General features: G+C 41.6%; 1 protein-coding gene across 2 annotated transcripts in view; it reads left to right on the top strand.

Annotated features, from left to right (window-relative positions):
* The window catches only part of lnpa (limb and neural patterns a), a 60,579-nt gene extending 38,787 nt beyond the window's left edge, over nt 1–21,792 (top strand). Inside the window, exons 5-13 of one of the 2 annotated variants that reach the window (XM_084314830.1) lie at nt 6,547–6,605; nt 6,715–6,755; nt 13,240–13,320; nt 13,509–13,560; nt 14,430–14,672; nt 17,784–17,889; nt 18,324–18,394; nt 18,759–18,908; nt 20,722–21,792. In XM_084314830.1, coding sequence (XP_084170956.1) covers nt 6,547–6,605; nt 6,715–6,755; nt 13,240–13,320; nt 13,509–13,560; nt 14,430–14,672; nt 17,784–17,889; nt 18,324–18,394; nt 18,759–18,908; nt 20,722–20,921 — 1,003 coding nt within the window. In that variant the 3' untranslated portion in view covers nt 20,922–21,792. Of the gene's footprint in view, nt 1–6,546; nt 6,606–6,714; nt 6,756–13,239; nt 13,321–13,508; nt 13,561–14,426; nt 14,673–17,783; nt 17,890–18,323; nt 18,395–18,758; nt 18,909–20,721 lie in introns of both variants that reach the window. The other variant, XM_084314829.1, reaches the window with a different exon arrangement.
* The last annotated feature ends 1,222 nt before the right edge of the window (nt 21,793–23,014 follow it).

Below are 23,014 nucleotides of genomic sequence, written 5' to 3'. Positions count from 1 at the left end.
AAAACACAGTATGTTATACAGTATGTAGTTGTCAGAATAGTAAAACACAGTATGGTATACAGTATGTAATTGTCGGAATACTAAAACACAGTATGGTATGTAGTTGTCAGAATACTAAAACACAGTATGGTATGTAGTTGTCAGAATACTAAAACACAGTATGGTATGTAGTTGTCAGAATACTAAAACACAGTATGGTATGTAGTTGTCAGAATACTAAAACACAGTACGGTATACAGTACGTAGTTGTCAGAATACTAAAATACAGTATGGTATGTAGTTGTCAGAATACTAAAACACAGTATGGTATACAGTATGTAGTTGTCAGAATACTAAAACACAGTATGGTATACTATACAGTATGCAGCTGTCAGAATACTAAAACACAGTATAATAATAGATCAAATTTATATAGAGCCTTTCATAGAACCCAAGGTCGCTTAAATGGTAGTATGTTCAAGTTCTTTAATAGTTGTCATACAGAAGTACAGAATACTTTCATACAAAATGCTTCTTACTGTTACGCTCCAGAGACTGTGCTAGACAAGATAGTATCAAATAACATAATAACATAATATAGCATGAATTTAGAAGAAGAAAATGAGGTCACAGTGTTCGGTATAGACATATGTACAATGTTCTGAGTTACCATATAATATACAATACACAATACTATGCAGTGTACTAATGTACAGTACTATCTAGTGCAAAGCAGAAATGGGATGAGGTACAATTTTAGGTACAATTTACAGTAAGGTGTACGAGTTGTAGTGCAATCCTTCATCCATAAATATAAAGTGTGGGGAGTGGGTGCTACAGTGTGTTTGTTTAAAGTGGGTGTGTGCTATAAGTGTGTGGAGTGGGTGCTACAGTGTGTTTGTTTAAAGTGAGTGTGTGCGTGTGGATGTGTGTGCTATGTGCGTTTGGTGGTTGTTGTTGTGTAGTGTTCATTCATTGTTCGTTTAGCAGCCTGATGGCCTGGGGATAGAAGCTTCTTCTGAGTCTTTCTGTGCTCGCCTTGAGACTCCTGTATCGCTTGCCTGACCGCAGCAGTTCAAAGAGGCAGTTGTTCGGGTGACTGGAGTCTTTAATGATTCTCTTAGCCTTGCCCTTGCAACGCTTGTAGTAAATGTTCTGGAGGGTGGGGAGCCCCCCTCCAATTGTGCGTTCGGCTGAACGTGTCACTCTTTGTAGTCTGCTTTGGTCTTGTGCAGTGCTATTCCCAAACCAGGAGGTGATGTTGCCGGTCAAGATGCTCTCTATTGTACATGAGTAGAAGTTCTTAAGGATCTTCTGGCTGACTTGGAACTTCCTTAGGCGCCTGAGGAAGTAGAGGCGTTGTCGTGCCTTCTTCACAACACTGTTAATGTTGTCATAGGCCTCTACATGCTACAGCAACTTCAAAGCAACTGCAACACAACATCGGCGCGATTTCAACGCGGTTGTTTTAGAGGGTCTTGTAGACTGTGTTGCGAGGACGTTGCGTACATGTCCCCCAAATCTAACCTAAACAGCCGTTGCGTTGATATTATGTAGCAGTGATTGGTTGGTAGTGAATGGGGACGAGGCTGTCATAGAATAATATTGGTCCCGCAGCGAGGAATACCATCCGCCATTGTTGTAGCCAGCAAGCTATGCTATCAATATTAGCTAAATAATTAGCGTCATAGCTGGCCTTTTTCTGAAAACCCAAGCACATATTGTTCCATAGCATACGCCTTCAGTTGATCATGACAAATCCTCTCTTACCTTGACGATTAAAAAGCCTCCATAATTTAGTAAATAAAGCTGTAGCCAGCCAGCTAGCATCGGTGCTATTCAAAATGCTATCCACATTAGCTACATAGCTAACCAACTAAATACAATGGTATCCTGAGGTAACGTTAAATACAACATTTGCTAGTCGAAATGACTGGACACACACAGGGACAAGGTAAACATCAATCAATTAATTTATTTCCTTTGGAAACTAATGATGTTACGTTAGCTAGAAAAAGCACAGAATCGGCCGGCAAAAGTTAAGCTGCTAGCAACAGACACTATAATACTTCCGGCCGGGGGATTTCAAAATAAAAGAGCGACGTCTAAAAGCACCGGAAATACGTTTATTTTGTACATTATCTAACGTTAACACGAACCTAAACTAACTTTAGATTAGTTTAGGTTTGTGTAACGTTAGATATTGTAAAAAATAAACATATTTACGGTGCTTTTAGACGTCGCTCTTTTATTTTGAAACCCCCCGCTCGGAAGTAAAAATTATGCTTATTTTTCTGCTTGTTATCAATGGGTTGGTTGAGAAGGGAAGTGTCATCTATCTAGGAACCTAGCTACATACGGGGTACAATGTTACATAGGCTGTGCGTCGATGTTGCAGAAGCATAAAGGCAGAGTGTCTGCAACACCTTTGCTTTGTCGCTGTTGTGGTGCAGTTGCTTTGAAGTTGCTGTAGCATGTAGAGGCCTTAAGTCATACATAGCACGAGTCCCCTTCGATACTCGAGGTAACAGCCGTCGCATCTTTTCACCTGCGCGGCTCGATCTTTCAGCGTCGGGGTCTGGGCTTTGGAGGGGCCCCGCCCCCGTCGCTTCTTGATTCTACTGCGCAGGCGCACCAACCGACCTGTAGGAGTCGCTGTCCACAACGCCAGATCCCCACCCTTCAGTTTCCCTCCCCGTAATACGGCCAATGTGTATTACTGTGGACGACCAGCTAAACTGAAAGCAATGTGGAGAGCGGGGCTCGAACAGGAGGCATCCTGTTCGAGCCTAGTCTCCAGCATTCGTTGCGAGCGCCTTGCCCACTGCGCCACGTAGCCGCCCACCCAAATATAAAATATTACGACTTTATTTAACTTTATGTGAATGTATCTAATTACTTTTGGTCTTCTAAAATGGCTGGACTATGTATAACCAGCAGCACGTAACCATCCAGACCCCCACCGTGTCTGTTATCTTTGTAACCGCTCCCTGCCCTGTTAGCTACCAGCGATACCAGCCTAAGTATCATTACAGTATATTACATATTACATTATAATTAGTGCTGTCAGGCGATTAAAAAAAATAATCTAATTAATTACAGGATTTGTAATTAATTAATCTAATTAATCACATTTTAATCGCATAACCATTTTATGCCTGATATTCTATATTCTATAATCATATTTCAAATTGCATGTGTCCGGATGGCAGAATTTAGTACTGTATCTACAAAACCTTCTGTTTAATCATCTTCCATCTATTAATTTGCTTAGATTTTTCAGGTCTGGTAAATTTGAGCATGGTGTTATTCACAGTCAAAGATAAAAAAAAATGTATTGATATTCTCATTTGGTTCATTACAATTTACTCAAAATAAAATGTTCATTCAATCAATCACCGCGCTGATTGATTGATTGATTGATTGAATGAAAAAGTTATCAACAGATTGCAGAATGGGTACAATACAGTACGGCTCAATACACACAATTGTTAAGGGGATGCAGACCAGAGAAAGACTTTCGTCTTGTTTACATCAGGGTCCCCCATTTTCAATTCATAATGAATTGTAAGTAAGGGTGCAACTTGCACCGTGCAATCCATTCTTTGTGGATCTAGCCCACAGTATTTCTGACACTGGGAATACATTCCCTGAGATTCATAGATGTCCCTAGAATCAGATACCAAGAACATGCAAATGGACCATATTAAAAAAAAAGTCTGTAAATGTGTATTCTACATTCTTATGGAATGGATGAGATAAAAAAATATATATATTTTTTAAATTTTTTTATATACATTTTGAGTTAATTTTCATAACGCGATAATTTGCTGTGTAATTAATTAATCTAATTAACGCGATAAACTGACAGCCCTAATTCTAATATATATATTACAGTACCGATTCTAAAAACGATACCGCGGCAAAAACCAAAGTAATGGAATATATTATTAGATGACGGGACATGGAAAAGTCTTTATACAATTCTTTAATTCATTATAATAAAAATTATAATGAATATTTTGACGCTGTTGAAACGTAAATAAGAAAATTATTCTGTTACAGCTGCTGAGCTATATACTATAGCTAATGTCCACTCAACTCGTAGGAAATGCGCATCAGGCTATTATTCTAAAAGTATCGATACTAATGAGTAGGTATGTCCGATATTATCGGCCTACCGATATTATCGGCCGATATTGGCATTAACACTATGGTCGCCAAAACCGCCGTACAGCGTCTTTCCTCGCCATGCTCATTCTGCCAAAGACGTCGTACCACGTCTTTGATATCAATATTTCAAAAATCTGTGATCGAAATCATATTTCTCCCCGGACACTTGAGATCTACTGTTGATCCCCTCTCAACTCTCCAACGGTTCAAGAGCGCCATCTGGTGGCCGATCGGCGGATCGCCCAGAGCGGAAACAGGAAATGGAAGCTGGTGCTCATTTCAATTCGGTCCGATCACTCGGTAATAGTACCAGGACTCGAGCTAGACACAACGGATAGCAATCCGTTACCAATAACTCGATAAACAACATGATTTGGACGTATATACTATTATACAACCTGGAAATGGATCGCATATTTCTACATCCCATAATAGGAATATCTCTGCTCCACGCTCATCGCCCAACGCTATGAGGAAGCTACGATAAGATTCAGCGTTTTTTTTAACGTGTTCCATATAAACTGCTCTGATGATCATATCACCCACACTAGATGAATCATCTAACATTGTCCACGGAATTATAAACGACCCCCCCCCCCCCCCCCCCCCCCCCCATCCGGTCAACATCAGATGATCAGTAGTAACTTCTAGAAGCACGTCCATTTGAAATTTTTTATCTCGCGCAGATTCCTATCAAACTATTTCATCATCAATATAATGCATTTGGGGCTATAAATCACGTTCTGGAGAAAGCTGCAGAAAACGATAAAAACATACTTATACTTTAGACCGTATTTTAGTATGAATATGTGAATGAAAATGTATAACGTTGCTACACCCTGAACAATAGATATAGGATGTTGAATGGCCATAGTAATGTCAATTTAGCAATACAATTTAAAAAGTTATAGCCCTGCAAAGAAGGGGAACTTCTCCATATTAAATAGGGCTGGCGGAGGATGGTAAATTATGAATTAAGCCTGGTGATCAAAGTGTTAAAATGTGATATCGGTATCTGTTTTCAATTTTATTTTTATTTAATTTTTTCATTTCTATAACCTTTATTTACCCAGGAAAGCAAGTAAGAACAAATTCTGATTTTATTTATTGTCAAACGTATGCATAATGTTGTGTTAATTCCACAACAAGAGATATGTAATGTTAATTACCTGAAATTATTCTGTTTTTTGGGGGGGGAAACCCTGCATATATCGGTATCGGTTGATATCGGTATCGGAAATTAAGAGTTGGACAATATCGGTATATCGGTAAAAAAGCCAATATCGAGCATCCCTATATTGAACCGATTTTTAACAGCTGGGCATCGCGATACTTTTCTAGTATCGGTGCGTCGTGCGACCCTACTGCACTCAGACTTACGGACTTCACTGTATATACGTATATTACAACGGTGTGTATACACTGTTCCTACCTTATTATGACAAGGAAATTACACAAATTAAAATATGAATCATAAAATGTAATTTAGCTGTCTTATGAGAGCGTTGTTGGCTATACAGTTGACTGGGAATGTATTCGACCCTAGTTTTACAAATTGTGTATTAAATCATGCTCCGATTATAATGTGCTCATTGTTCATGTAATGTGCTTCAGGGCCGGGCGAGATAACGATAATTATCGCGATATATTTTAATAATCGATAATAATCTATAACAAAAATAATATCGATAATTTATTATTATTATTTTCTCTTTTGTATTGTGACCTGCAACAGGGCAGCTTTAAAACTAGAGACAGTGGACAGACTTGTCTTTCTTGCCTGCAACTTAAAGTAATGGCTTTGCTTGTCCAAATGACAATACTTACCAAATTGAGATTTATTTTTCTCTTGTCCATTTATTTAGTTTGCTTTCTAATTTAAAATACATGTGTGCTAGCAGAGCTAGTCTACAGTCTCGACTCATGGTGCACTTGTGCGGTGGTTTGTCCACCAAAAAAGCGCCAAAATATAGAAAAGAAACGAGCAGAGCCAGAACTGTTCAACTCCCCTGGAGCCACAGCCACTTTTTTTGGTACTTTCACTTTCAAACCAGCTGCAGGCTGAGAACTGGAGTGTGAGGGGCTGTAACACTAAAGATGGCGGCAACGACAAAGAATTGCTGCAAAATAAACATACATTTGTTGTTTAAATAATAAAAATAATAAAAAAAAAAACGTTTTAATACTAATAGAAATATAGATAATCATCGATATCGAACGATATGAAAAATGTTATTGTGATATAGTGTGATACAATTTTTGGCCATATCGCTCAGCCCTAATGTGCTTATGATGTCTTTGCTCAACTCTGGGAACTAAAGGGTTAACAATAATTGATCACATTTTCATTATATTGTAGTCTAACCTATTTAACCCTTTAACTGTATTCTTTAGAGTGTGGGTACTTCGCAAGTTGCTTATTGGTCTCTTTTCACGGAGAACAGAAAAAAACAGTAAGAAATTCTGTTTGTTGTCGATGCATCTCTATCATAACAACCATATTATTCTCATCTTTTTGTGTGTAAGTGTTTAAATATCAATTTCGGACATGTTTTGTTTCAGATGACAAATTAGATGACCTGAAATCACAAAAACGGAAAATAGTAAGTTAATTAAAGTTACTTTTATTTATTTTTCCTTTTGATATTCACCATTAATTAATCATAATCCCTATGGAGCACTTGAAGTGCACTGTATGTACCTGTGCATGACTATGTTTGGTGGTTTTTCCACTGAAGTGATCACTTTGACTTTATATATATAATAATACATACATTTATGTCATGTACTAAGCCTTGGGGAGGGGAGATACCGATATGGGCAGGGTAATCGAAAACAGACGATACATAAATATAGGCAATGAAATTAGATCTGAATATGAGAAAAATAAACGGTGTAAACAATATAATTAACTCTGTTACAATAGATATAGGCAATCATTTATTTTTATCTGAATATGTGCTATGATTAAGAGTAAATGGTATATAGTAAGTTCATAAAGCAGGGTTCGCACAAGGTCCTTAACATCAGCGCCACGGGTCTAGCCCATCTTGGTTCCTACTGCGCCACCGCTCTAAGAGATAGGGATGCGTGGCGGTGTTTGCAGGGCTATATCTATATTCTATATTATAGCTATGAATGCAATACTATGCCTCATTTGACATAGGTTTACTTTATTTGATCAAGGGGGTACATTAATAAAACATTTTACAGATGGCAGAAAGGCTAATTTCCATTGGCAAGTCCCCCAATCCATCGTTCAATATGTGAAAAAGAATACATTTGTTCATGTAAACGTTTGCGTGTTATACCGTGGTGAATATAAGTATAGTTTCAGAGTGATCCTGGCTAATTCCAGAAAACGGCGCTATAGACCACCGCAACACTCCCGGGATTCTGAAATCGGGGAGGAGATAGCGGGGGGAGCATATGAATGAATGTGGATGAGAGCCGTGATGTAAGTGGTTGCAGATACGGCTGTGGGGGTGCTAGAGACATGATCGAATAGACGTTTATGCGCCTCAATCTCCTGAACACGGTGCGACCCATTCCTAATCGATCAGAACTAAATCGGCAGAGAAAAAGCCCATTTTAAAGCACCTATTCCCCATGCACATGCGCAGATTGCCCATGGAGTCTGGACGACGCGAGATGACGCACGAATGAATGTGAACTCAGGGCTGTACAGTGCGACATATATATCGCACGTGCTACAGCAACAGCGGTCTGTGCGATGGATGGATTTACTTCAATAGCACGGGTGCGATAGGGATTCGGTTCATATAGATACTCTTATTTTGAAAATCCTGTAGCGGGTCTCATTTCTGCCCACGCGCAGCTCCAGCTAGGCTCCGAAAGCTAGCAACGTTCAGGTGCATATGATACTCTTATTTTGAAAAAACTCTTGTGACAACTCGACGAGTCATATCCGCCCTATCCGTGCTTCTGCCAGCAGAGCAGCGCGTTGGTCGGTTGGAGCGCACTGCTGCGTTAACACAGCAGTGCGCCTACACGTCCCGAAATAAGTCCGTGGTGTTTTTTTTTTCTCGCAACGGGTCAAATGCATCTACATGCTTTGCACCGTCGCCATTCCTTTATGCGCACATCGCCCGAAATTAACGTTTATGTACCATTACAATCACTACAACGTTAGCAAGCTAACAAGCTAATCCTGATCAGAGGCAGAGGCGCAGAGCCAGCAGACAGTGTGGACTGGGGAAAGGGAAATGGGGGGGCACTCTCTCCCCTTCCCTGTGTGTGTGTGTGCGTGCGTGCGTTTGGAAAGACGATGAAGTCACTAGTCAGGACTCAGGACAGGAGTATATTATAGTAAACTGAGGATGGACAGATAATGTTGATATTCAAATATAAACAAGTTTCGAGAGGAGTGGAAGTTTGAAGACAGACTAGACTACAATATGATGCGGGGGTGGTGAGTTGAAACAGTGTGTGTGAATGAATGAATGAAAACTTTATTTAACAGATTGCAGAATGAGTACAGTACGGCTCAATACACACAATTGTTAAGGGGATGCAGACCAGAGAAAGACGTTTGTCTTGTTTACATCAGGGTCCCCCATTGTGTGTGTGTGTGTCCCAACCGACCCCACTTCTATGTTTCAATAAATTATTTGCATTTAAAACTATTAACGCTGACTCATTCCTTCAGTCCACTCAAAATTATGCTAATATTCCTTATGTTGTTTATGATATTAATTGAAAATAGCATATGAGAGTATCATAGTAATAATAACACATGGCGATATACTAAATGACAGCCAAACATGGCACTGCAACTAAATAACACAAATACAATAGGCACATTTGTGACTGTTACAAATATAACACGTTTTATACTTGTGCTACAAGATTTTGGCCTGTGCTACAAAACGATCAACCTCTGTAGCACCAGTGCTATGTGCAAAAAAAGTTAACGTACAGCCCTGGGACTGTTCCATCAGAGGGGGGAGCTTCGGTGGCCAGTGTCCTTTCAGCCGAACAGGATAATGAAAAAATGATCCCACTAAATGGCCAGACGCGTCTTATGGCGACATCTACAATTACCTCATTGAGTCTCCAGGTAGACAAATGTTTATATTTAAGTACAGCGGTCTGTAGCCACTCGCATTACCACCGAAGCTCCCCCCTCTGATGGAACAGTCCACATTCATTTGTGCGTCATCTCGCGTCGTCCAGACTCCATGGGTAATCTGCGCATGTGCATGGGAAATAGGTGCTTTAAAATGGGCATTTTCTCTGCCGATTTAGTTCTGATCGATTAGGAATGGGTCGCGCCGTGTTCAGGAGATTGAGGCGCATAAACGTCTATTCGATCATGTCTCTAGCACCCCCACAGCTGTATCTGCAACCACTTACATCACGGCTCTCATCCACATTCATTAATTTGCTCCCCCCGCTATCTCCTCCCCGATTTCAATGTAACGTGGAAGTGTAGTGGTCTATAGAGCAATACGTGAATTTTACTAAAAGCGTTGGCGTTGCTCGCCTGGACATGCTACTATTTCCAAATCAAATGTATATACCGTAATTCCTCTAATAGTAACCCCGGCTTGTATTTGTTTCAACTGTAGCGGGTACCAGGCTTGTATTAGGAGGAGGCATGTATAAGAGAGAGGCCTATATTTCTAATTTTCAAACAGATCATAATGAATAAATCAACATTTTGTGTCAGTTTGAACCCAGTAAAATGTACTGGGTTCATTTATTGAAACCAAGTACTGTATGAAATAGTAAACAGTGCAATTACAGGTGGTCACTGGTCATTTCAACGTTTTCAAAGTGAAATCAAGTAACTAGCTCAGTATGCAGCTCAGTATATTAGTAACCCGGCTTGTATTAGGAGGTCGGCTTATAATTGCTTAGCTCAAGAGCGCACCCGGCCATTAATAGAGACCCGGCTTGTATTTGAATACCGGTTACTATTAGAGGAATTACGGTAATCGGTATTATTACGTTTTTTGATGCTTTGATCGTCACCAACGGCATAAGTTTTGGAGTACGTTACACAGGGTCGTTGCGATCGATGTGAAATCATGGTTGGATCAAAGCAGGATTGATGTCATTTAGTGCTTACCTTCACTAGGAGATACCCCAAAAAGAATATTCCAATTGTCTGATCGCGATTTCCAGTATTGGTGTCCATCGTGTCGCCAACATAATCCACCACAACACATGCATCGGGGGCATTGGACGTGTTTCAATGTGATCGAGTGAACCGCTAGACTCGCCTGACCCAAAAAACTGCGCCCGGAGTGAATTAAATGTAACACCGGGTGTGGAAAAAAAAGGTTTCGAAGGGTGGGCGATACTGCCACCTAGCAGGATGCGGCCGGTATTTCACTCTAGCGATCTCAGAGTGATTCCCCATGGTAACTCCGAGGTCCGTGTGAGAGAAATGAATAAAAATATCGAATAAAAGAAATAACGATGAAAACCCGACTATACTCGTGTATGGCGCTGAACGGTTGGCGAGTTAACTCGACTATCCTCGGGTCCGGCGCTGATTGAGTTTTTTTTTCTTCTTTATTACAGGAAAAAAATATTGAACATTTACAGTTGTAGATATTGTACATTTTCCATCTTTTTTCTTTTTTTCCCCTCATTTCCCCTTCCCCTCCCTCATTCCCACCCCATCCCCCCCACACCGAGGTTGTTGACAAACACATCTGCAAAACATACAAACACATAGCATAGATGTTGCTGGGAAAGAAAAACAAAAAACAACAACAATATCAATTAGACCCATCTGCATTGTGCACAAATATTTAGATAAAAAGAGACTAAAAGACTAAAAAACTAAAAACACAAAAAAAACTCTCTAGCACGGATGTGGCTGTGGAAGAAAGTCATCAATGATATTATTTCACTTTTCCCCCACCCCTACTTATAGTGTTGTGGTAATACTTGAATAGTTTGATCTTCTGCAGCTGTGTCCCTCGTTCCCCTCTCCCTCCCCAAGTTACCCACCCACCCCCCCCTGGGGTCTCATTCACACCCATACATACCAGGACAGGGAAGGGGGGGGGGGGGGGACACATTAGAAAATAGGAATAAAATAATAATAAAAGATATGGAAGTGCAGTTAGAGGTGTAAAGCTCTATCCTTTCTAAGTCTCTTCATTGATAGTCAGGGTATCGATGTGCTGCAGAAATGGTTGCCAGGTCACATGGAATGTTTCAAGGGAGCCCTTTAGGGAGAATCTGATTCGTTCAAGCCTAATGCAATGTAGTATCTCATGTATCCATCTGTTGTGAGTGGGTGGGGAAGGGTGTATCCACTTAAAGAGAATAAGTCTCCTAGCGAGGAGGGTAGTGAACGCCACAACTCGTTTTGCAGCCCTAGATGCGATCGAAGGGGTATTCGGGATACCGAAAAAGGCAGTGAGTGGATCAGGGTCTAACGTCACACCCAGGACCCTACTCAGTGTATCAAATATTGCAGTCCAAAACTCTGAGTTTGGGGCACGTCCAAAACATGTGCATATAATTGGCTGGAGATTGTTTACATCTATTACACGCATCCGTTCTATCCGGGTATATCTTTGCTAACCTCGCATTGGTGTAATGAACCCTATGCAGGATCCTACACTGCAGCAAACTGTGTCTTGCACATATAGAGGAGGTGTGTACAAGGTCTAATATATGATCCCATTGTTCATCTGTAATGGTAATTCCCAGATCTTCGTCCCATTTGGCTTTTAGGGAGTCTAAGCAAGTTGGGTTCATCCAAAATATTTTATCATATATAATTGAGACTAGCCCTTTCCGCCCGGTGCCGAGCGATAGGAGAGGGTCAGTCCTAGAGTCTGGAGGACGGCCAGGGAATTGTCGGAATTGGTTCTGAACAAAATGTCTGAAACGGAAAATTTTTTAACAAGGTGCTTAAAAGGTCATTGAAATTCAAATCAACCATTCGCATTGAAAGTTTTGTTCATCCATGATAAAACTGTTCTGAATCGAGATTTTTTTTAATTATATTTAAAGTGTACCGGTAACTAATTGTTGGAAATTGGTTTTAAGCCATAAAAAAAAAAAAAAAGGGCATTTAATTGTATCCATTTAAATGCCTGTTTAAAATAAAAAAATAGTGCTGAATTTCATTTTGCGACGTCTGTGGGAACCCTGCTGTATGTGTGACCTGCGCTTGACTGTGTGTTTGGTGATCTTTCCACTCGGGTGAACACTTTAACTTTCTACATTTAAGTCATGTACTGAGCCTTATTCTGTTCTTACTCACATTGATCCCCAGCAGCATTCTGTAATAAGATAATTGCTACTCTTAATAAATAATCCAATATCAATAGAGACGTCAGTTAATTGGTACAGTGACTTAACTCAGCAAAGCACTCCGCTAATGTCACTTTAATTAATAGCGTTTAGTGCCAGAAAGAAATAAATCTGAGAAATTGCTTGTCAGCCACTGTCATGTCTAATAACTTTCAATAATTACGGCTGATGGATTTTCACACTCGCCATTATCGAAATAGTGAATGTAATTATTCTTCATGTTATGTGTAAACAATTAGAAGTGTTTGCCGCATAATTGAAATGAAGATCCACATTTTAGGAGGGTAACTTGCTGTTCCTCTCTCTCTCGCGCGTCCTTTTAACGTTCCGCTTGACGCTTTCTGGCCCACCGAGGGTTAAAGGAAAACACCTGTTTAGTAAACAATCCACCTAATCGGCTAATGATGTCATTGCTCCTTTTATTTTGATGACTGATCAATCAAACGCGGGACAAGGATGTCCTCGTTCTACCTCCTGGACTGTAACAGAATGTAATTTGTACGTTAGAACTGTATCATCATGTCATAGCGTAAATGATGAGATGCCATAATGGTAGCTGTCAATTAAGTGATGGAAATGAAGGCTTTACACTGTAGGTAGTAAATCCCTTTTACCGCACGACTCATTTGGGCCAGTTCCTCCCCCAAGATCTCTCGTCCTAATTGTGGAAGTCGTCCGTGAATATTTAGGCTGTATTTTTATACATTTGAGTTTGTTACTGTTCTTAGTTGCTGCTTCTAACCTCAACCTCTCCTTTTTATTTTATTTTATTTTTTACAGCTTGAGGAAGTTATGGAGACGGAAACATATAAAAATGCTAAAATGATTCTGGAGAGATTTGATCCCGACACCAAGAAAAAGGTTTGAGTGTAGAGATTTCCTTACAACGCTTGTTTGTTTGTTTGCTTACTTACTTACCTAGTGTACTTGTTTTTGGGCCGTGGGCAGTCCCCTCGTGTCATTTATTCGTACTAGGACGTTGAATGTACAAATATCTTAATATTCCTAATATTTAAATGTCTTAATATTTATCTTTTACCAAAATGAAGGAACTTGAATCCACTCCAGCTGCTCCTGCAATGACTCCAAGACCGGGACAAGGTAGCTAATATTTTACAAAGGCAATGCAGCGTTTCCTCTATATTCAGTGGTGGGCCACAACCACAGCAAGTACCTACATTACTACCAGTTATAGAATATGGAAAATAATATTCTAATACATTATCATTTAGTCCAATTTCTACAATTATCATCCTAAAAACGTGGAAGGGAAAGTGCTGCAATGCCGTTATTTTAAAAAGCATAATTTTCTTCTAAGTCATTCTTGCCTCGATACAAAAAAAATCATGGTGTCCTTTTTTCATAATCTTAATATAATTGACATTTAGTCATTTAGCTGATGTTTTTTTTTAATCCAAAGTGACCTACAGATTGTAAACAACAAGTCAGCAGGAGGGGCGCCTCTCTGGCAGCTAAGGGTCAGCGGCTGTCGAACTTGAGTGTTGCAGTCTTGAGTGCACAGTAGTGTGTACTGTAGACATAATGGCATAGTAGGTGGTAATATAGGCAAGGTAGATGACTTGGTAGCAAAGTGCATACTAGTAAAATACAGTGCGAAGGTTAGTAGTATCTTCATTTTAAATATTGAGTGGTACACTGCATAGTAGTATTGGCATGGTGGGTGATGGTATAAGTATAGTAGCATAGTAGTAAGGTGCATACATGTAAAAGACGATGAGATTATTATTATTATTATTTTTTTAATATATTTACCGTTACTGAAAAATGTGGTACTGCCATTGGAAAATGTGTTTAAGGAAGAAATTAGTCTTAAACGGTACATAGAATGAAGAAAGAAAGGGGGGCAGGAACGACCTGGAGCCCACATGCCACATTAAAAAAAGGCAAACAGAAATAAAAAACATGTCAAACACACCGGTGCGCTCCTCTCTCTCCCCCTCCTCCAGCAGAACTCCGCCAGCGCCACGTGACTCCGCGCACCACTCCGACGGCGGTGAATCCAGCTGGCGCCGGCGGCACCGCGGCCCGCTCCCCCCTCGCCCCAGGGGCCGCCTCCTCCTACTCCGGACCGCTGCCGCCCCCCCACTCCGCTCCAGGCGGACCCCCAGAGAGGGGCCTGTCGGCCGGGGCCGCTCCGCAGGGCCTGATGAGGAGACCCGTGACCCCTGGCGGCACACCTGTTCCGGGCCTCGGTGAGCTATACCTGCCCGCTGGGGAGCCGCTGCGTAATGCGCTCGATTAAGGTGTGATTTACTCATCCCTGCCTCCCCCCCGCGCCCCCCCCCCCCCCCCCCCGGGTCGCCCACGGCTCTGCGGCGTGTTGTCAGAGAGAGGGCTGTAATGGTGCCGGTGTTATGGTTGTCATGTCACGGTTAATTGTACCTTGAGTCCTTTATCTGAAAGGCTACGGTGAGATGAGGCCGTGGGTTTGAGCCCGTGTCGAGCCTTTGTATTTGTGAACTAAGTATGTATTTGTGAACTAAATATGTATTTATGAACCAAGTATCTACTTGTAAACTAAATATGTATTTGTGAACCAAGTATGTACTTGTAAACTAAATATGTATTTGTGAACCAAGTATGTATTTGTGAACCAAGTATGTACTTGTAAACTAAATATGTATTTGTGAACTAAGTATGTATTTGTGAACCAAGTATGTATTTGTGAACCAAGTATCTACTTGTAAACTAAATATGTATTTGTGAACCAAGTATGTATTTGTGAACTAAGTATGTATTTGTAAACTAAATATGTACTTGTAAACTAAATATGTATTTGTGAACTAAGTATGTATTTGTGAACCAAGTATCTACTTGTAAACTAAATATGTATTTGTGAACCAAGTATGTATTTGTGAACATAGTATGTATTTGTGAACCAAGTATGTATTTGTGAACCAAGTATGTATTTGTAAACTAAATATGTATTTGTGAACTAAGTATGTATTTGTGAACCAAGTATGTACTTGTGAACCAAGTATGTATTTGTGAACCAAGTATGTATTTGTGAACCAAGTATCTATTTTTAAACTAAATGTACTTGTGAACTAAGTATGTATTTGTAAACTAAATATGTACTTGTGAACTAAGTATGTATTTGTGAACCAAGTATGTACTTGTAAACTAAATATGTACTTGTGAACTAAGTATGTATTTGTGAACTAAGTATGTATTTGTGAACTAAGTATGTACTTGTAGAACTAAGTTGAGAAGTATGACATTTTTAACGTATCCTGTAATGTATAATATAATATATGGCCAGGAATACAGAAGGTGGTGATGGGGAAGGTGGATGGAAAGAGAGGAAGTGGAAGACCAAGAAGAGGCTGGGTAGACGACGTCTGTGATTGGAGCGGAGTGAGAGGCGGAGTCACGGAGTTGGAGAGAAGAAGTGGGGACAGAATGGGTTGGAGTGATAGGCAACCTTCGGAATGAAGAAGCCACCTAATGATGATGATGAATCCATAATATTGACTTAACACATCCTGCGCCAATACCGGTGTACGACGTGTTTCAAGTTCATGCTAGTTCAGCCAATCCACGGCGTATGACGTTATTGAGATCATATTTAATTTTTTCGCCATTTTATTCATATTTCCCTCACGGAGCCTGGTCTGATGCAGTGGGACTTGGCACAACTCTGCAACGCTTCAATACTGCCCCCTGGTGGATGATCGGCGAGTTGCCAAACCGGAAATGGCAGAGTCGACCTCGGTGCGTCTCCGAAATGCGTCCGGCACTCGCATACTGTTGCGGGACTCTAGCCACACACCGTGGATATGGATCGCTGCCATAACTCAATAATCGAAATGATTTGGGCGTGTATTATTATTATACAAACGGGAAATGGATCGACTCGATCGCCGTCAAATAAATGGGATCTTTTTGCTCCAGTCTCATCGCCCAACGGTAAGAGGACGCTGACGTTACTTTCAGCCTGTTTTGTTTATTATTATCCATGCAAACTGCTTTGATCAATATATCACCCATACTACATAAAGCATTTAACGACTATCACAGAATTATAAACAACCCCCCCCCCCTCCCCTCCGTTCATCCACGCATGATCAGTCATAACGTTTAGGATCATATGCAGTTGAAATTTTTAATATAGCGTGGATCGGCAACAAACGGCATTTGATAATCTATATATGCGTTTATGCCTATATCTCACGTTCTAGGAATTACTGCAGAAAACGATAAAAACATATTTATATTCTAGACTGTATTTTCGTATGAATGAAAAAGTAAAACGTTCCTACATCCTGAACGATAGATAATCGATGTTGAATGGGCCATAGTAATGTCAATTTAGCAATACAATTTAAAAAGTTATAGCCCTGCAAAGAAGGTGAACATCTCCATAGACTTACAGTACTGGCAGAGAATGGTATAAGATGCTCAAATTGCGTGGCAGGGAATGTGTTAATGTTTAGGTTTTGCTCTTTCTGTTGCTTTTCTAAAGATCTTAACAGTCCGCCAGCCGACGCACTGCGAGAAGTTATTCCTCCGAATGATTCTCCTTTTTAAGAGTTGTTTTTTCTCTTTAGCTCTCCATGGAGTTTGTGTGTGTGTGGGGGGGGGGGGTGTATTGAATATTCAAGGTGAATTATTTCTGCACTTCATGAACACTTCATGCGAGATGCAAATAAGTGCGAACGCTAAAGCAGAACGGGCTCCTGGAGGAAGCAACATGCCGTAATTGCCATGTGGGATGCCAACTGTGAGGTGCGCGCGGAGCGAGATTACGTTAACGGTGATTAATTGGCCAGACCCCGCGTTTGTTCTCTGGGCAGCGGTGGAGGGATCCCTGCTAAATGCCTTTAATGCCAGGTAAAATGAGCTTTGGCATCGGGGCACGCTTCACAAAATGGTCTCTATGACTCGATGCTATCAGCTGCTCGGGTTGAAAATTGAAAGTGAAAAGCAATTTGATACAAAGGGTCACCACAGAGATTCCATATGTTGGTAAATTAATAACCAGCAGGGCGCCGAGGCTCTGCCAAGTCTCACGGAAATGACCAGTCATCTTGCCATGATCGCTCTTGATGTTACATTATATTAATTACCGCTCGTCCGGGCACAGCGGGGGAGCCCCCTCGCCCACAAAACGTGCTTCGCAAGTGGATCCAGTTCCCAGAGTCGTTATGAGAAAAGAAGCCGGGACCGGTTTTCCAAAACATTTTCTTCTGCAGCGTCTCTAGCGTCTAGCGAACGCTGAGCTCTTCTTGATTTGTATTCCAGACCGCAGACGGTGTGTGTTGTATGTAGCTAACGGCCGCGTGTGTGTTGTGCTTTAACAGGGATGCACCCCCCGGGCCCCCCCCTGGCCAGGCCCGTGCTCCCCAGGGAGAGGGGCGCTATGGACCGGTTCATCGAGTACCTGGTCGGCGACGGCCCCCAGAACAGGTGAGCCTCTGCTATGAACCAGGCTTTGTTTAAGAATTATACACACACAAAAATATATATATATATATATATATATATATATGACTATTGATTTTAAGTAATTATTCGCCATCAATTAGGTAATTATGGACTCTTATTTAATTTGGACAAAATACGGCACATATCTCTGTGTACTGATTAGGCGTCGGGATGTGTTTAATAATGTACATTAAGTGCCAGATTTACGTGGTCTTGATGGGGAAACGGGTTAGAATGCAGATTAACGGCCCCCGGAGTTATTAGTGAACTACTGACTACTACTTGTACACCGCGTGTGAAATGTCACCCTTGTATATCAACAAACCGCTCTTTGGTTAATGGCGCGCCGTGTGTGTGTGTGTGTGTGTGCGCGCGTCCTCCTCACCCCCCCCGATTGTTTCCCCTCCCCTCTCTAGATACGCTCTCATATGCCAGCAGTGTCTGTCCCATAACGGCATGGCATTAAAGGAGGAATTTGAATACGTTGGTAAGATTTAGAGAAACACAACGCTCTCTGTCAGTCTCCATCAAACACACTGCCTTCATTTGCCCTCTAGCTCTTGGCAGCACAGTATATCATATGGCTCTTAAATGCCTCTGCCTCTACCGACCTCTGTAAGCAAAAAAAATAAAAATAAAAAAGCCCCAACAAGATTGAATATGCAAACTAGCTCTCCCCCATCGATCTGATGCGTTTCTGCATCTTTGGCAATCCCCCCCCCTTCCCCCCCTTCCAGAATATCATTGGTTTCATATTCATATATATTAATCTGTGTCTATATGAAAATGCATGACAATGATTCAGGTGCAGGGCACTTCCAACCCCGGGTGTTTTATGCGTCTCATTCCAGCGTTCCGCTGTGCATATTGTTATTTCCTGAACCCGGCGAGGAAGACCAGGCCTCAGGCGCCCCGGCTGCCTGACATGGAGCTGAAGCCCCCGCCCTCTGAAGCCACCCTCACGGACCTGACCCCCGACGGAGCGGAGGACCCGCCTACAGGTACTAGGGCTGTGTCCCCGAAGCCTGTTTTTGGGGCTTCGAACTTCGTCGGGGTATTTCCGAACGTTTGAGGAAGTGTCAGTATTTCCACTGTATCTCGCTCTGTCGTTGAGCGAATTGTTGATTGTGGGCGGTGACTACAACCAGTGCCTTAAGGCCTCTGCATGCTACAGAAACTGCAAAGCAACTGCAACACAACATCGACAATGCAACAGTGTTGCAGACACTCTGCCTTTATGCTTCTGCAACATCGATGTGCAGCCTATGCAACATTGTACCCCGGATGTAGCTAGGTTCCCAGATAGATGAAACTTCCCTTCTCAACCAACCCATTGATAACGAGCAGAAAAAGAAGCATCATTTATACTTCCGGTCGGGGGGTTTCAAAATAAAAGAGCGACGTCTAAAAGCACCGTAAATACATTTATTTTGTACATTATCTAACGTTAACACGAACCTAAACTAATCTAAAGTTAGTTTAGGTTCGTGTTAACGTTAGATAATGTACAAAATAAACGTATTTCCGGTGCTTTTAGACGTCGCTCTTTTATTTTGAAATCCCCCGACCGGAAGTATTATAGTGTCTGTTGCTAGCAGCTTAACTTGTCGGCCGGTTCTGTGCTTTTTCGAGCTAACGTAACGTCATTAGTTTCCAATGGAGAGGAGAGAAAGACCTCGACTCACATGCAGCTCAAACTACCTGTTGGAATAAATTAATTGATTGATGTTTAACTTGTCCCTGTGTGTGTCCAGTCATTTCGACTAGCAAACGTTGTATTTAACGTTACCTCAGGATACCATTGTATTTAGTTGGTTAGCTATGTAGCTAATGTGGATAGCATTTTGAATAGCATCAATGCTAGCTGGCTGGCTACAGCTTTATTTACTAAATTATGGAGGCTTTTTAATCATCAAGGTAAGAGAGGATTTGTCATGATCAACTGAAGGCGTATGCTATGGAACAATATGTGCTTGGGTTTTCAGAAAAAGGCCAGCTATGTGACGCTAATTAGTTAGAATCAACGCTGGCTGGCTACAACAATGGAGGATGGTATTCTCTGCGGGACCAATATTATTCTATGACAGCCCCGCCCCCATTCGCTAACCAACCAATCACTGCTACGCAACATCAACGCAAGGTTGTTCAGATTAGATTTTGGGGAGAGGTACGCAACATCCTCACAACACACTCTACAACACCCTCTGCAACATGTTGCGTTGAAGTCGTGCTGATGTTGTGTTGCAGTTGCGTTGCAGTTTCTGTAGCATGCAGAGGCCTTTACTCACGTCAGTGAAACCGTCAAATCATTATGGCTTAGTTCAGTGAGGGAGGATCTCGTGAACTCCAGACTGGACTGATGAGCCAAAATGAGAATTAGAGACACAGGCCCCATTGATACAAACCCCCATTGCTAGGAAACAATGCTAAACACTGGAAAAGGCAATTTATAAGACAGGGGACCTTTAAACCTATATATATATGAGCAAATATGCAATTATTGTGATAATATATATATATATATATATATATATATATATATATATATATATATATATTGATTTGTTATCCTTGCTTTTTGCCTCGTCTTGTCTCATTGTTATGATTATACATGCTTGTCTTGCTCATTTCTGCATGTGTGTACACTCAACCGTTTGTACCTCAGTTGCCTCTCGAGTTTAAATAAAAGGTTTGAAATTAAATGAAATATATATATAAGTCTATATAATATATAATAATGACATTCGTTCTTTTTCCATACCGTCCCAACGCTTAACGCACAGCCCGGTTATCGATCTCTTTTTGATTTCTCAGACCAGAGTGCCCAGGCTGACGCCTCCACCGACGCCTTCACCGATAAGGACGTCTCTACCGACAAGGCCGCCCCGACGGAGCCCGGGACTCCGACCAATGAAGGCAGCCCGGAGTCGGACGAGCGGGGCACCCCTGAGCCCCGGGACCCCCCCTCGGAGAAGACGGGCGGGGAGCCAGACGAGTCCATGGAGGTGGAATAGAATGTCAATAGAATGTCAATAGAATTGTCATTTCAACACCAATCATGCTGGAGCTTTACTCTTTTATTTCGTCATTATCATTTCTAAGTTAAAGCCGTAAGTGGGGGGTGGTGGTAGCACAGTCACATGCCAGTAGTTAACCCTCCCCCCCCCCCCCCCCCCCTTACAGGATCTCCTTTCTTTTCAGAATCGGTTTCCTAGTTATATAATTGTGACTATTACAATCGTGGAAAAGTATAGGTTTTTAGTCGAACAGCCAAAGTAACCCGTTCCCCCCCGTTTTTTGTTTACACGTCCGTTCCCTTTTCACGTCTGGACACCAGCATCTGTTTACTGCTTCTGTGAGGAGAGACGCGTGTGTCAACATGTCTGAAGCACTTCTGTGTGTGTGTGTTATAGTAAGGTTTCGTTGTAGGATATCATTTTTCCTTATCATCACTGTATCCTTTTGCTGGTTTCTTCACTGAATGTTATATGCTTGTTACATACAGAAGTGCAGAAAAAAAAAAAAAACCTGTCTCTGTAATATGAAATATTTTTATTTATAGGAAATTATATTTATATATATATAATATCTATATATTTTCTACAATGCTGTGCCTTTTATAACAGTATTGAATGCAGCTGGGTACTCCCCTAGTACAATGCGGGCCTAACAATGTCATGGTACCATTATTATAGGAATGCAGACTTATATTTATTGCTGAGAAGGGATGCATGGCGGTGAGCTACTTTGCACTTGTCCCCCGAGTGCCTTGCTCTAAGGCCACGACGGGCAACATTCTGAGGCAATAGAAACGGGCATTTGTGACCATCGTGTGTTTATTTGTTTTTTTTTTTACTTTCATTTTCCTCAGCTGCTTACTCTGCCCCCCCCCCCCCCCCCCCCCCCAGTTGTCAATCACCCTTCCCCCGCTGAAAGGTACTGTATTTTATTAGCCCGTCCTAGCGCTTCCTAATGGTGCCCGTGCGCGTGATTGCCTCGATATATATTCTGAAAGATAATGAACTCCGTGAAGTGTTTTCAGTATAGGCAAAGTGTTTGAATGAATGCCAATTTTCTCTCTTGACTGCGATATTGAATAAAGATTTTCAAAACACACCCACGTTCTTCCTCTCTCGCTCTGTGTCTTCTGTAAATTCATATTTGTGATGGGACGCCGGGGCAGATTTAGAAAAATATGATATTGATTATTTGTTTATATTTTTTTTGTACAGGTGATTGTTGGTATGGAGCGTTTTTGGGCAATAGGCGCAGCATGTACAGTAAATACCTATCATCATCATCATCATCATCATTATTATTATTATAATAATAATAAATGACTGGCGTTTTGCATTCCACCCCTTCTTGATGCAGAGATGGGTGGAACCCAATATTGCCGAAATGAGATATTAACTCTCCTCTCGCTCCACCTCGCCTCTCGCCACGCGGAGGGGGGGGGGGGGGACGTTTAAAACGGTCCATTTTCATTAGCGGGCCAATTTTGGCTTGTGATCATTTTATTTGAGCTCATTGATCATTTCAGACGGTAAGATAATGGCGTTGACACGTAGCCACGGCCGGTCTTGATTGCTTGACCCTCTTCATTTGCAACAAGAGGGTCATTGCGGGCTACGGAAGTTGCTCGCTGCCTCCACGCTATACCCCCCCCCCAGAAGATACACCCGTAAACTGTCAGCGGGGTCAACGTCCCACATCTTCTATGGGTTTTGATAATGTATGTTTACAGAGACCTGACCTCCTGTGCTTTGTAATGCATCACTGTGACACACAACAGTAACGCCTGATTCCACCCCATGCTGCGAGGCTGACCTCTGACAACAGCCAAACGGAGAGGGGGAGGGAGGGAGTGGGAGAGAAAGGGACGTCAATAGGACGATGTTTGAATGTTCTCTCGCCATCAGGAGGCTGTTATGTGTACGGGTCGCACATATGTGCGCATCATCCTAAGTAAACACGTAACTGAGAAGGAGGGTGGGGGGGGGGGGGTTGTCTCCGTGACAACGTGGAGAAGTTTAAGATTAATTCCGCGCGGTACGTTCTGATAACCGCGGCCACATAACATCATTTTGTCAAATATTTGTTTTGT

The sequence above is a fragment of the Notolepis coatsorum genome (genome assembly GCF_963971535.1).
Source record: "Notolepis coatsorum genome assembly, chromosome: 5".
NCBI classification, from domain to species: domain Eukaryota; kingdom Metazoa; phylum Chordata; class Actinopteri; order Aulopiformes; family Paralepididae; genus Notolepis; species Notolepis coatsorum.
Note: the sequence above shows the minus strand (reverse complement) of the source record. Positions and strands in the feature narration are given on the sequence as shown.